The sequence below is a fragment of the Astyanax mexicanus genome, chromosome 7, assembly GCF_023375975.1.
Source record: "Astyanax mexicanus isolate ESR-SI-001 chromosome 7, AstMex3_surface, whole genome shotgun sequence".
NCBI classification, from domain to species: domain Eukaryota; kingdom Metazoa; phylum Chordata; class Actinopteri; order Characiformes; family Acestrorhamphidae; genus Astyanax; species Astyanax mexicanus.
The window spans coordinates 6,249,256-6,262,962 of record NC_064414.1 but is presented as its reverse complement, the minus strand read 5'-3'; the positions used below and the strand labels follow the sequence as shown (position 1 = coordinate 6,262,962).

Genomic DNA, 13,707 nt, shown 5'->3' with positions numbered 1-13,707 from the left:
TATGGAAAATAATACTTTCTATTCTATGTCGCTGTCCAATGAAATACATGTATCTCCAAAATAGAGACTTTTAAAGAGAAGGCAAAAAATGTGTATTAACTTTAGTATAAAAAGTATAAAATAAAGAATAATAACTTCAAATTTATGTTTTGGGTCAAACTGACTCGTTTAAAAGTTTGAAGATCTAGAAAAAATAGTTAAAAGTTTTTTTTTTCAGTATAAAACTTCTCCTGCTTGCCTTAATTAGTATAGTGTAATCAACATTTAACCCCCTGCAATAAACAAACACTAAAACACATTTCTGTTCTGTTCGATTTTAATGTTATGTAATGCTATTATGTCTAATATGTTGGTCTTTCAAAAGTAGTAAAGTAGTGAAATATAAAAAAAAGCTTAAACATGTCTTTTATTTATTTTTTCTTTATTTTTGAAAAAACTAGTGTTTATCCTGATTGAAGCATTACCTGTTAGAGGTGAGGAACATCATTGCACTAAATATTGAAAGAATAATAAGCAATGTTAGTTAGTTATAAAATATTCACACTGTTTGTTTGGATGTTTCTGAGTGATTTTTATTTGGGTTAATTATTATTTTGAATATTAATTGGATAATTAAACATGCACCGGATAAAGACTTGCTGTTTTGTGACCAAGAGAGCAAGGCTTTGTGATGCATCAAGAGCCACGGTATCCAGGGTAATGTCAGCATATCACCAAGAAGGACCAACCACATCCAACAGGATTAACTGTGGACGCTGTAAGAGGAAGCTGTCTGAAAGGGATGTTCGGGTGCTAACCCGGATTGTATTCAAAAAATCACGGCAGAATTCAATGTGCACCTCAACTCTCCTGTTTCCACCAGAATTGTCCATCGCCACAATAAATTATTGTGCTCTAAAACCAGATGTTTCAGGTTCATTGTTCAACCCCTGTAGATAAGCAAAGAAATAACGCTCAGCATGCAGCTGAACAACAGGGGCATTACTTTGCAAAAAACTGGACAAACAGACTGGTATATATACAAGGACACCAGTAATTACTCAGAACACAGGTGAGGCTGATCTAACAATCAAGTGCTGATTGGCTGGCTGAGACACATGACACACGAGAGATGCATTCTGGGAGTTGGAGTTTGTGAAGGTGGACAAGTCTGTAGAGACACTGGAAGGTGTGATCTTTTCATAGATCATTTAACAGAAGGGTACTTTTATCATTTTTTTTTCCACTGTAGAAGAGCCATGTTTGGTCATTTTCATGCATAAGATATATAAGATATATGAGATGGATTTTTATTATTATTATTTTTTTTATTCAGAGTGCTTTCGCCATTGGAAAAACCTGATATTCTGCAATTTTTGACGCTTCTTTGTGTTTTTATCATTTGCAAGATTTGTAACGCAACACTGATCTGCGAAGCGCCTGAGAATCTGAACCTGGAAATAAAAATACCCAGAAGCAAAAGCTGAGTGCGCTTAGTGACCTATTTCATGGCATGCACTGTACCTTCTCATTAAGACAAAACATACTCTCCATGCCTAAACGTGAAGCCCACTTGGTAAACAGATTAAAAACACACCCGACGGTTTGTTCAACCAACAAACACCTAAAGAGAAACCCAGTATTTAGCTGCATTGTGAATGTAAAAATTCACACACTTGCCCATGTGCCTCTCATGTTACTAGGGGCTTCCACAAGGGGCTTTCACTTGGGGCTTCCGCTAATTGCTTCCACTAGGAGCTTACACTAGGGGCCTCCACAAGGGGTTTCCACTAGCAACACCAGCAACAACAGGTTGTACAGGTTTTTAGGAGCTACAGAAGGTAGGAGCTGCTCAGTGCCTACATGTGTATGACCAGTAAATGCAGCAATGGCTAGTGCAAACATGTAGTGGAAGCATCTAGTGACTGAGAAGGGAGGGGGAGAGAACGCGAAACCTGTGCAAAATGTGGATAACCAACAGTTAAACCACTTGTGTGACACCTTAAAACATCTTAGGTGTGGTAAATTTTGAGACCCTATTGAACTGTATAGAGCTAGAGCTGCTGACAAGGGAGCTGTGTCTGACTCTAAAATAGTTATTGAATTAAAAACCTTTTGTAGTTTTTTTTTGCTGGTGTTTTTATGTTATGTAGCCCTGTTAAATGACCCTGTTATTTAAATCAGGTTTTAGAGGAATTTTACAAAAGTTTTTTTTTTTGTACAATACATTATCTGAGAGAACGTAAAACGTGTCTAAAAAGTGGATAACGAACAGTTAAACCACCTGTGTGACACTTTTAAAACATCTTAGGTGTGGTACATTTTGTATATACACAATTTACCAAAGACTTTAGACTCAAAAAGGCATGTGGAAACGATGCTAGGTAAAGCATGATGGGTTTTTTCTTGTGTCTTGATATGTGGTTAAAGTTTGTTAACTTAATTAAGCCCATTGAACTGTCCAGAGCTAGAGCTGCTGACAAGGGAGCTGTGTCTGACTCTAAAATAGTTATTGATAGTTATATAAATTAAAAGCCTTTGTATTTTTTTTTCTTGTAGGTGTTTTTAATTTATAGCTTATGCTCATGCAGGCACAGCTTAGATGCAGATAAAGACTCGATACAGACCTGATTTTCCAGTTGGAAACAAAAGCGCTGGACTGAAGTCTCAGCAAAGACTCATGTTCTCCTCTCTGGGTCAGTTAATATACGAAAAGACTTTGTGACTGATTGCCAGAGATTACTGGAGTATTATTTTCATTCCAATCTGCACTGTTGCCAGGTTTGATAAAGCTCTTTATCACTGAGTGAATCAAGCGATCAAGCTGGTTTTATACAAAGACCAACCAAACTGCTCTTATTTTCCACTGCTTTGTGTAATAACTACACTATCCCCACAGTACTGTACTTTTACTTTCAGTACTTCAGTGCTACATTTAACAATAAACTACTTAAGCAGTATGTTGAATACTTTAGTACTTCTACTTAAGTGTGGAGCTTAAAGAACCTTTCAATTTCTACTCAAGTCTCTTTTTTTTGATTGAGCACTTGTACTTTTACTCAAATCTGGGTTTTAAGTACTTTATACATCTTGGCTGATCAACCATGTAGTTTACAAACCACACCCACTAAAACTAATATTCCCACTAACAAGGAAAAAGGTGTATAGTGTCAGAAAGCTAAAACAAATGTTAAAAGACATTAAGAGACATTGGTAAAATGGGTTATCTGAGAGCTGAAAAAATATGATTTTTGCACTTTAATTGTATTAACCCTCCTGTTACGTTCTGGGTCAAATTGACCCGTTCTGAGGTTTAAAGATCTAAGAAAAAAGGTTAACAGTATTTTTTCAGTATAAAAACTTCTCCTGCTTGCCGTAATTAGTAAAATCAACATGAAATATGAAAACGGTTCATCTCACATATTTGCAACCACCCCTTGAAAAAACACTGCAGTGTTATGTTTCATTGTTATGTAAAACTATTGTGTTTTATATGTTGGTCTTTTTAAAAGAAATAAAGTAGTGAAACATTTAACAAAGTTTGAACATGTATTTTTTAAATGAAAAATATGAGTCAATTATCCTAATTGAAGCATTACCTGTTAGAAGTAAGAAACTCTAGTGCACTAATTATTGAAAAAAATAGTAATGGAGTTAGTAGTGAAATATTCACACTGCTTGTTAGGATTTTTTTGGGTTCAGACATCTTTTGGATAATTAAACATGAACCAGGTCAAACTGAGCCGTGAACACCATTGCTGTTCCTGATAAATGAACATAATAGGAGGGATAAATGTTGTTTAACCCTTTCATGCATATAGGTCACTACAGTGTACAGCTGTTTAATTTTTTTTTTCTTTAAATATGCTTGCAATTTTGGGCACTGCTGCATATAGTCCACTGTAGTGGAAGCTATTGCATCATCCTATACAAAAAAATCCCATTGGTTGGTCATTGTAATGGGAAAAAGAAGTCAATGAAATCAAGATGGCCGGCAGACAGGGAAAACCACCAAACACCTTGGCTATTTTTGTTTCTACCTTTTATAAAATTATATCACTGCAGGTAAAAAAATATATAATTACATCAAGTAACATCTAAGGTGACATATTATGTAAAGATTTTCGAAATTTTGATTTTATATTTGAGGGAATTGTAGATTAATCATCTGTCCACTTAATTGTACATCATGCATCATTAGCTATTTTTCAACTTTTATGCAATGTCAATTACTTCCAGTGTTGTTTTTAAAATAATTCATATTGTTTAATGTTTTGGCTGTAAATCAACTTCTTTAATTGAGGAATGTCTGCCAGTACAGACAGTTGCAAGCAGAGAAGTAGGGTCAAGCAGTGATAGTGAAGGTGAGTCTGGAAATGTTACTGAGGGAGTTGAGGCTGAGGAACGGAGATGAAGGAGATGAGGCTGTTGAAACTAAGGGCACCCCAATATCCAGTATGCCCCTGGAAACCACTGGCCCCAGCTCAAGAAAGTATAAAATGCCAGCACACGAAGAACCAAGTACATCAGCATGCAGTGTCTTGTAGCTTTGTGCCCTGTATGCTTTGGCAACCATCATAGAAAATAGTCTCAGAAATTAGCAACAAGCATGATTTGACAGGAAATATGATACATGCTATAAAATACTATAAGAGAATATGCTCACTTAACAGTTCAGAGACTTGACAAGAATACAGTATGATAATACCAGTCACAATCAAGATTCTATAAGGTTCTACGGTTCAGAGACATTTTCTTGTGTCACAATATCCTCCTCAGTTCCACTATTCCAACAGAATACCATATTACAACTGTATAACTGAATTACATTTGTGTTTTTTTTACAACAAAAAATGCATGAAGTACACTTGAGTGGACAGATAAATATTTCTTTATCGAATAAAGATAGAATATATATTTTTTTCAAACCTTGTTTTACATCCCTAAGGATGTATAAAAACACTTAGAAAAAAAATCCTGACTGAGTTTATTATAATTCATGCATGAGAGGGTTAAAATGTTTAAAATGTTGACTTAATTCTTCTTCTTCTTTTTTTTCAGAACCAGCAATGCCTCCTTCTTCAAAAGCACATCAAGTTGTCCTGATAGTAACATGCTGGCTTGGTGGAATCGCCACTTGTTTGCTGTTTCTCCAGTACAGCCAGAGGAACTGTCAATCTTTAGCTTTTCCTTCAAAGCAAGAAAAAACCTTGAGTGAAATAAGCTTGAATGGCATTAAAGATGATCCCAAAGAGGTTACAAAAGAGGCTCTCAAAGAGGTTCTCAAAGAGCTCACCAAAGAGGTTCCCAAAGAGGCTACCACTCCAGCAGTTCAGAAAGAAAAACCCATCTTATTGGTTTGGGTCTGGCCTGAAAACTTCAGATTTGACTTAAGCGACTGTCAAACCTACTACAACATCGATGGATGTCGTATTATAGATGATCGGAACCTGTACAACCAGGCGGACGCGGTCCTTATCTTCCACAAAGCTATCAGTTGGGATCTATCTAACCTCCCGCCATCTCCTCGCCCTCCTTTCCAGAGATGGATTTGGTTCCACGTTGAATCGCCGACCAACACTCACCGAATTCCAGGGTTGGAGAACCTCTTCAACCTCACCCTCAGTTACAGACGCGATGCCGATATCTCTGTGCGATATCCTCTCACTGTCAGCAAAACGCCAATCGAGGGGTTCCAGATTCCCAAGAAGGACAAGCTTCTTTGCTGGTTTGTGTCCAACACCAACCCCAGTACTGGAACAGGGACCAGGATGAAGTTCTATGAAGAGTTCAAGAAACATATCAACATAGACATCTTCGGGAACATGGCCGGAAAGCGCTTGAAAGATGAGGAGTACTTCCCTACCATGTCCAGCTGCAAGTTCTACCTGTCCTTGGAGAATTCCATCCACAAGGACTACATCACCGAGAAGTTCAATGGCCCCGTTTCCGTGGGGACTGTGCCTGTTGTGTTGGGACCCCCAAGAGAAAACTACGAACAGTTTGCTCCACATAATTCCTTCATTCACGTGAATGACTTCGCTAGTCCTTTAGAACTAGCCAATTATCTGCTTCAACTGGACAAGGACGACGAGGCCTACAGTCGCTACTTTGAGTGGAGAAAACATGTGACTGCAACCCGTCATCTGACCACTTGGAATCAAGAGTTCGTTACGTACATTTGCCACGCCTGCGAATACATCGGAGTGCACAAGGAGTATAAAGAAGCTCACGATATATACAAGTGGTATTTTTCGTGATGCAGAGCTGCACATTTATTTTTTATTATTTTTTTTTTTACAATGCTGAGACATTATAATGGAAACAAACCTCTACATGGGAAAAGCCATACATGGGAAATGGGCAACATAAAACAGTATATTGCACAATATTTATAACAAAACAAACAAAAAAAAAAACGTATTCTACCCTCAAACAAAGAACTTTTCATTTCATTTCATTTCATTTCAATTTTTTCCTATTTTCTCCCCAATTTACACAACCAATTACCCAACCCACTCATTAGGACTCCCCTATCACTAGTGATGCCCCAACACACCAGGAGGGTAAAGACTAGCACATGCTTCCTACAATACATGTGAAGTCAGACACCACTTCCTTTCAATCTGCTGCTGATGCCGAGCACCATCACAGCGCGCTTGGAGGAAAGCGCAGCGACTCGGTTCTGATACAACAGCTCACAGACACCCAGTGCTGTGAACATCACCCTAGGAGTGATGTGGGGAGAGAGCGCCATCTACCCACCTGGAGGGAGAAGGGCCAATTGTGCTCCCTCTGATCGCAAGGCTGCATGAGCGGGGGTTCGAACCTGCGACCTCCCGCTCATAGTGGCAGCGCTTTAGACCGCTGGACCACTCAGCACCCTTTAATGGAACTCTTAATGGAACTCTTAATGGAAGTCAATGTATACAATGATTGTATTCCTTTTGTATGCTGGTCTGCTCATCCTGGAACTTGAATATAATATAAATGACAAATGCAAGGTTTACACTACATCCAAAAAGGGAAAATGGAGGTCGAGATATCGAAACAAGCATTTTTGCACATATCGTGTCATAACATCAGATGTTTATTTTTAAGTGTTAATGGTTTCGTAAAAACATTTTGTTTCAATTTGTCCCCATTTATACCACAGTTATGAAGCTTCATTTCCATGCAGTTATTACAATGTAATTATAATGTATAAGCAAATTTTGCTTTCAGGACCACTTTCAGAACCAAGGCTAGGTCAAGACTGGTCAAACCGAGACTGAGACCAGGAATGGGTGAGATTGAGACTAGGCTGAGACCAGATAATTTTTTTTTTTTTAATTTTATACAAATTATGAGACGAAAAAGGAAAAACAGAAGTTAAATAATTTGTAACTCATTGTACATTTATCATCTTTTATTATATAAGATATCATGGGACATAATTATTCAATATATTTTGCTATGTCTTCTATATTCTAAAATATAAAATTAATCAATATATCCCTTCCAGACCTGCATTATCTCCAGAGATGTAAAATTTGTAAAAAAAAAAAAAAAAAAAAAAAAAAACGCTGTTACTTTCCCTTAATTACTCCAATACTACTGTTTTTACAGTGCAGTGGGCGGGGCCTAATTACTGTTTCATTGCTTTATAAACTTGTTCATTGGCTGGTTCATGGTCTATTCTAATGGACAACAGGGCTCAATTAGTGTTGAATAAAAACAAAACGTTTAAAAATGAAGGAAGTACATGATGTCCACTATAATGAATGCAGGGTCTGGATATGAATTTTATGGTGCTCGGTTTAATATTATCAGCTATCTAACTAGACAATAGTCTAACTGCACTTATGTAAATTAATCAGCAGTTAATTTGACATTGTCACCTTGCATTACATAATGCATCATGGTAAGTCACACAAACCAAACACTGCACTTGTAAGAGAGCACTTCAATTTCTGAATCAGTTTCTCTGATTTTGCTATTTATAGGTTTAAGTTTGAGTAAAATGAACATTGTTTTTTTATTCTATAAACTACGGACAAGATAAAAATATTAAAAAATATTTTGAGCACTTACATTCATAACGTTTTAAGAGTTCAGAAATCAATATTTGGTGGAATATCCCTGGTTTTTAATCATAGTTTTTTTTTTTTTTTTAATCTTGGCATCATGTTCTCCTCCACCAGTCTTACACACTGCTTTTGGATAACTTTATGCTGCTTTACTCCTGGTGCAAAAAAAATAAAGCAGTTCAGCTTGGTTTGATGCCTTGTGATCATCCATCTTCCTCTTGATTATATTCCAGAGGAAAAAAATAATGGAAAAAATAAAAGAAAGAAATAAAAATGAATGCATGGAGATTAAGCTTCATAACAGTCTTTAAAAGGGAATGATGTCAAACCTTGATACACTGTCAATTTGATTGTTGATGTGTACAATACAAAGATGTCATGTCATGTCATGTAAACCCTTCGCCTTTTCTCCTCATCAGACATGGTGGACTAGGTGCCATACAGTCCTCATCGAGATGGATGCTTGGTTTCCCAACCTTATTTGCAGTATTCTGTTCGCATAGATGTGTAAAAAATGGATGAAGGATGTATAGATGGTGTTTTTATATATTTATATAAATATATATATAAACTATTGAAATTGAAAATATTGCATTATTATTCTTTTTTTTTTTTACAGAGGTCAATTGTTGTGTATTTTGAAGAAGAGAGATACAACCTTCTTAACTTTCAATGGAAGTCGGTGTAAAAAAAAATATATATATATATTTTTTTTTTCAGGTTATTTTGTTAAATTTCTATTGGTCTATTCATAAAGAAATTTTGACAGTGTGTGAAGGACAGTTTGCATGTTCAAATTATGTAAACGACAATCGATTAAAAATCATGTCCGATCTGTAAAGCATGTCCAATAGCATCCCACGCATTTTCAATCAGGGATAGGTGTGGCCATGGCATGAAATCTGTGTTTTCAAGGCAAGCGTAGAATATGGTCTGAATTTAAATCAATAAAACTATTGAATTTTTTATTGAATTTTTTTGCACTTTGTGCGTCTCAGCAGAGATCCTGACCTCCGCGTTCACGTGTTTACCTGTGAAGCTATACAGCAGCTCATTTAGGGGAACAATAATGTTATTTTATTCTTTATTCTGTTTATTGTTGAGGTAAAACTCATCCATGTGTTTGTGTGTTTAACAAGCGGGGGTGTACACATGCTGAGCGCACCTATAGAAATGGACTCTTACTCTTGACTGTTGTCAGGGTTTTATTCAGTCAGTGGAGCACCTGTGTTTTCGACCACCAAAAGAAATTTTGCAACACGCCAGAAATGTACCTGAACACACCTCACTTCCAGACCACCACACCCATCAGTGTTTATCAGATTTATTCCTAAACTCTGACACTATTTTAATGTTAATGACACCAGCTTCTCTAGACATGCGATACATTGGAACAAACCATTGATCTTGGTGATCAATTGATTTGTTGGTCATCTCCACCAATAAAAATTGGGATTCTTGGTGAAAATCCTTAGAAACTGCATGAATATTCTGCATGAACTGCATTTGATGAACAGCAAGAACCCCAAGGCCTCTAGCCTGTTGCGTTACTCAGCGACCAGGGCAATGATTTGAATGAACTTCATGTAAACCAAACAAAAACCAACAGAGTAGAGCAAACACCAAAACCCACATCAGTATTGCGAGCTGAACACAGATAACAACTGCAGATACCTTGGATATATATAGAAAAGAATAGCATCGAGGAACAGCTTCGAACAATAAACCCAGAGATAAGTTACAGCGTGTACAAAGGTGACAGTAATGGCAGTGGGGCGGAGCTTAGATGGAAAGACAGCTGGAGGAAAGAATGGGGTGGAAAGCAAATGAGAAGATGAGCATGATAGAGAGAGACAGCTGTTAAACAGGTCCTTTTTGTTTTACATTTTTGGATTAATCATGCATATACAACTCAGAGAGACCTATAGTATTTCACAAAGAACAAGAAAAAGTGGATTTTAGCCTTTAGCCTTTTGGTGGAAAAGCACTAAATTAGTAAAATTGGCTGAGTGAAAACCCCAGAGAAGTAACTGAAGACAAAATAAATAAATAAATAAATAAATAAATACAAATAAATAAATCCAATTCAAGGTAGGTTTATAGTAATAAAACACAGTTCTGGCCCCAAACCATGATCCTCACTATGATTGAAAACATAATTTATAAGCAGCTTCTATCATAACAGGAAGTTTGCATTTCCAGGTTTACAAATATCACTTGTTCTCCATTGTTAAGATCTTGATTTGCATATCAAAGGTTCAGGTTGTGGTGTTGGTTTAGGATTTTACACTCTGTAAAAGCAATTCAACTGCTTTATTTATAGACATGCAAATAAATCAAACAAATGACTCCCATTAATCCTGAATGATATGATATAGCCAGGCTTTAGGGGCGGAGTTTAAAAGGGGCATGGAAGTGACATAACATCCAGAAAGAAATGTATTACAAAATCATATACAACGCCGATATTCCGACATAACTCACTGATAAAAATATGATTTTTTAAATAGGGACTCTTTGATGCCTGCAAAATACAGCTCTGGAAAAAATAAGAGATAAAAAAAATGGAATATAATCAAACCAAGCTGAACTGCTTGAATTTTTGCACCAGGAGTAAAGCAGCATAAAGTTATCCAAAAGCAGTGTGTAAGACTGGTGGAGGAGAACATACCAAGATGCATGAAAAAGAACTGTAATTTAAAATCAGGGTTATTCCACCAAATATTGATTTCTAAAACTTTATGAATATGAACTTATTTTTTGTCTTTGCATTATTTGAGGTCTGAAAGCTCTGAATCTTTTTTTGTTATTTCGGCCATTCGAAATTTGGGCGAATAAAACAACAATGTTCAATGCTCAAACATAAATAGAGAAACTGATTCAGAACTTGAAGTGTTTCTTCACGAACACACATGAAACACACACAAAAGCAGTATTAGGTAATTACTCAATTCTCTGAGATCACATCTGCATTTGCATCTCTGTCAAGGTATTTGAATGGAAAATTGTTGTTTTTCTTTTCTTTTATTTTTTTTGTTGGCAATTGATTTAGTACATACATCACATTGCTTTGTTTTAGTTGCTCAAATTAACCTTAACCCACAACTAACCGCAACATGACCTAACCACACCCTTACCCCAATTCCCTAATTGATTGATCCATAGTACAATGTAAAATTGACACTGTTTTCTCAATTCTTCTTTGAGTACCTGACAGACAGAAAAAAGTACAAATTTGTATTTCAAATTTTGTTTTGTATATTTTTTTATAATTTTTCCTGGTAGTGGATTTGATGTGATTTTGCATTATGTTTAGTCTCAGAGCAAAGGAGTAAAATGTTGAATGTAGCCATATGTAGCTCATCTTTTTTTTTTCTGAATGGAAATGGAACTGCATGAGGATGGGGTCCTCTAGTGGCATCCCCCTCAGTGATCTGTAGCAGCAGCCTGGTGATGAATGGCTCTGTGATCTGTTCACTCCATCAATGTCCCCATCCAGTGACATTTATAAAGCACATGACAGCCCTGCGAGTTTTTCAGAACGGAAGAAAGACTGTGTTTATCGATGGCATTCTCTCTGTGAATGGAAGAAAAGGCTTTTGAATAAACGACGGGAAATTAAAAGGTTAGATTATCCAGGGGTTTCGGAGTGATAAAGTAAGATGAAAAGAGACAAATAGGGGGATTTTAGGGTCGAGCTTTGGGAACAGACCGCTCACAGACGAGAGCTTACAGATAAATCATTACTGCATGAGCTATAGGCGGAACCTGGCTGCCCGTCAGGACTAGCCAGCCGGGAGTCTTGGGGATGGCCTGGCCTTGCTTGTCAATTCTCATATACACTACACTATGTTGTGAAAAGTGTGAAAAGTGCCCACTTTCCTGCATTGCGTTGGCTGATGTGAGGCTTGGATGGAGCTGCTCAGCCATTGGAAACCCATTCCATGAAGTTCTCTACGCTCTAATGTTATTTAACTAATCTGAAGGCCACATGAAGTTTGGAGGTCTGTAGTAATTCACTGCAGAGAGTTGGTGGTTGCTTGTTATGGACTAACAACTACTGCTTTTGTTCCCAGTCGCTTCCTCTTTGTTATAATATCACTGACAGTTGGCTGTGGAATATTTAGTAGTGACAAAATTTCACGACTGGACTTTTTGTACCATGCTGGAGTTCACTGAGCTCCTGTGAGTGACCAGACCTCCCTGACTCTGCTAAACATGTGACAATATGGCCTTCCCGCTCCCCTAGTTACTGATTGTTTCCACCTGGCCTATCTAGTATAAATAGTGATTGACTGCAGAAAGTTGCTAATGTGCTAATTGCTTCCACCTGCTATGTCTACTATAAATACCCCTCAGTTTGCTCTGTTCTTGGCCGAGACACACGACAGCCACTGGCTGATACCAAACACACAGTTTGTTAACAAAGGAAATAGGCTTACAGGAGTAGTCAAGGACCGGCAGGGTCAGTAACAGTAAGGCAGCAAAAAAAAAGGTGCTAAAGTGCTAATTGATTCCACCTGCTATGTCTACTAAAAATACCCCTCAGTTTTCTCTGTTTTCGGCCGAGACACACAGTAGTCTGGGACCGGCAGGGTCAGTAACAGTAAGGCAGCAAAAAAAAAAAAAAATGTACCAGAGCATATTCAGGCAAAACAGGGTCATACGCGGTAAATCCCGCAGAGAAGTGGCGAAGGCTAAAAAGAGTAGTCGAAAATACAAAAATAGTTCAGTAGCAGAAATAAAAGGGATAGAAAGAGCAAGGCAAATATTGATAGTCAAAAACAAAAACATGTTTGTAACATGGCATGGAACAGAGCAAACTGAGGAGTAGTTATACTGAATAGGTCAGGTGGAAACAATCATTAACGGGGGAGCAGGAACACTGTAGCATCACATGCTCAGCAGAGTCAGGGAAGTGTGGTGTAAGTGCATTCTGGGAAGTCTGGGAGTCTTTTTTGAGTAATTCAAAGTCCAAAGCAGGCAGACTGACAATGTCAGGACTGACATATCCACTATAAAAACTTGTGGCTTAAGAAGAACAAGTGTGATTAACTGCTGCTTTCTCCTCCCTCAACATTCACGACTGAAGAACCCTTGAGCCAGACACTTAACCCCAACTTTCTCCCTGAACTCTGAGGTGCTTGCCCCCACTTCCAGCTGGGTTTGGGCTCACTGCCCCTATTCACTAGTGTATATGTTCACTACTACAGTTGGGTTAAATTAGTTTTTAATCCATTCTCTCATCCTGACTCTGTTTACCATCTTTCTTCCTTCCTCTCTTATGCAATTGATCAGCGTCTGAAGTTAAGCTGTTTCTCTCTCTGCGTTGAAACTTTTCCCCGCCGCTGCCGGGGCTACGAACAGACCCTGCCGTCCCTCGAGGAAATCTTTTATTTAAACACCTCCTCCTCAACCCTGTCCCACAGGAAACAAAACTGGGTACAGCAGCCTTCCCTCCTGGCAATGTGGAATCGTGGAGCTGTCACCACCATGACAGGACAGTTGAGGCCAACCCACCACATGGCATCCTTATTACCCAGCGATCTCGCTGAGTGACAAGGCAGAAAATGTTGCAGTATGAAACATGAGCATGAAACCCACCATCATCTCAAGCTTTGTGATTTGTATCACCACTTTAGAGTTTAGAGCTTAGATC

At 37.7% G+C, this 13,707-nt stretch overlaps 1 protein-coding gene across 3 annotated transcripts in view; it reads left to right on the top strand.

The window, feature by feature from the left end:
• The window catches only part of LOC103042542 (4-galactosyl-N-acetylglucosaminide 3-alpha-L-fucosyltransferase 9), a 45,224-nt gene extending 36,203 nt beyond the window's left edge, over positions 1-9,021 (top strand). For all 3 annotated transcript variants that reach the window (XM_049481445.1, XM_007260206.4, XM_022685159.2), the window contains exon 2: positions 5,041-9,021. In XM_049481445.1, coding sequence (XP_049337402.1) covers positions 5,049-6,239 — 1,191 coding nt within the window. In that variant the 5' untranslated portion in view covers positions 5,041-5,048 and the 3' untranslated portion in view covers positions 6,240-9,021. The remainder of the gene's footprint in view (positions 1-5,040) is intronic.
• The last annotated feature ends 4,686 nt before the right edge of the window (positions 9,022-13,707 follow it).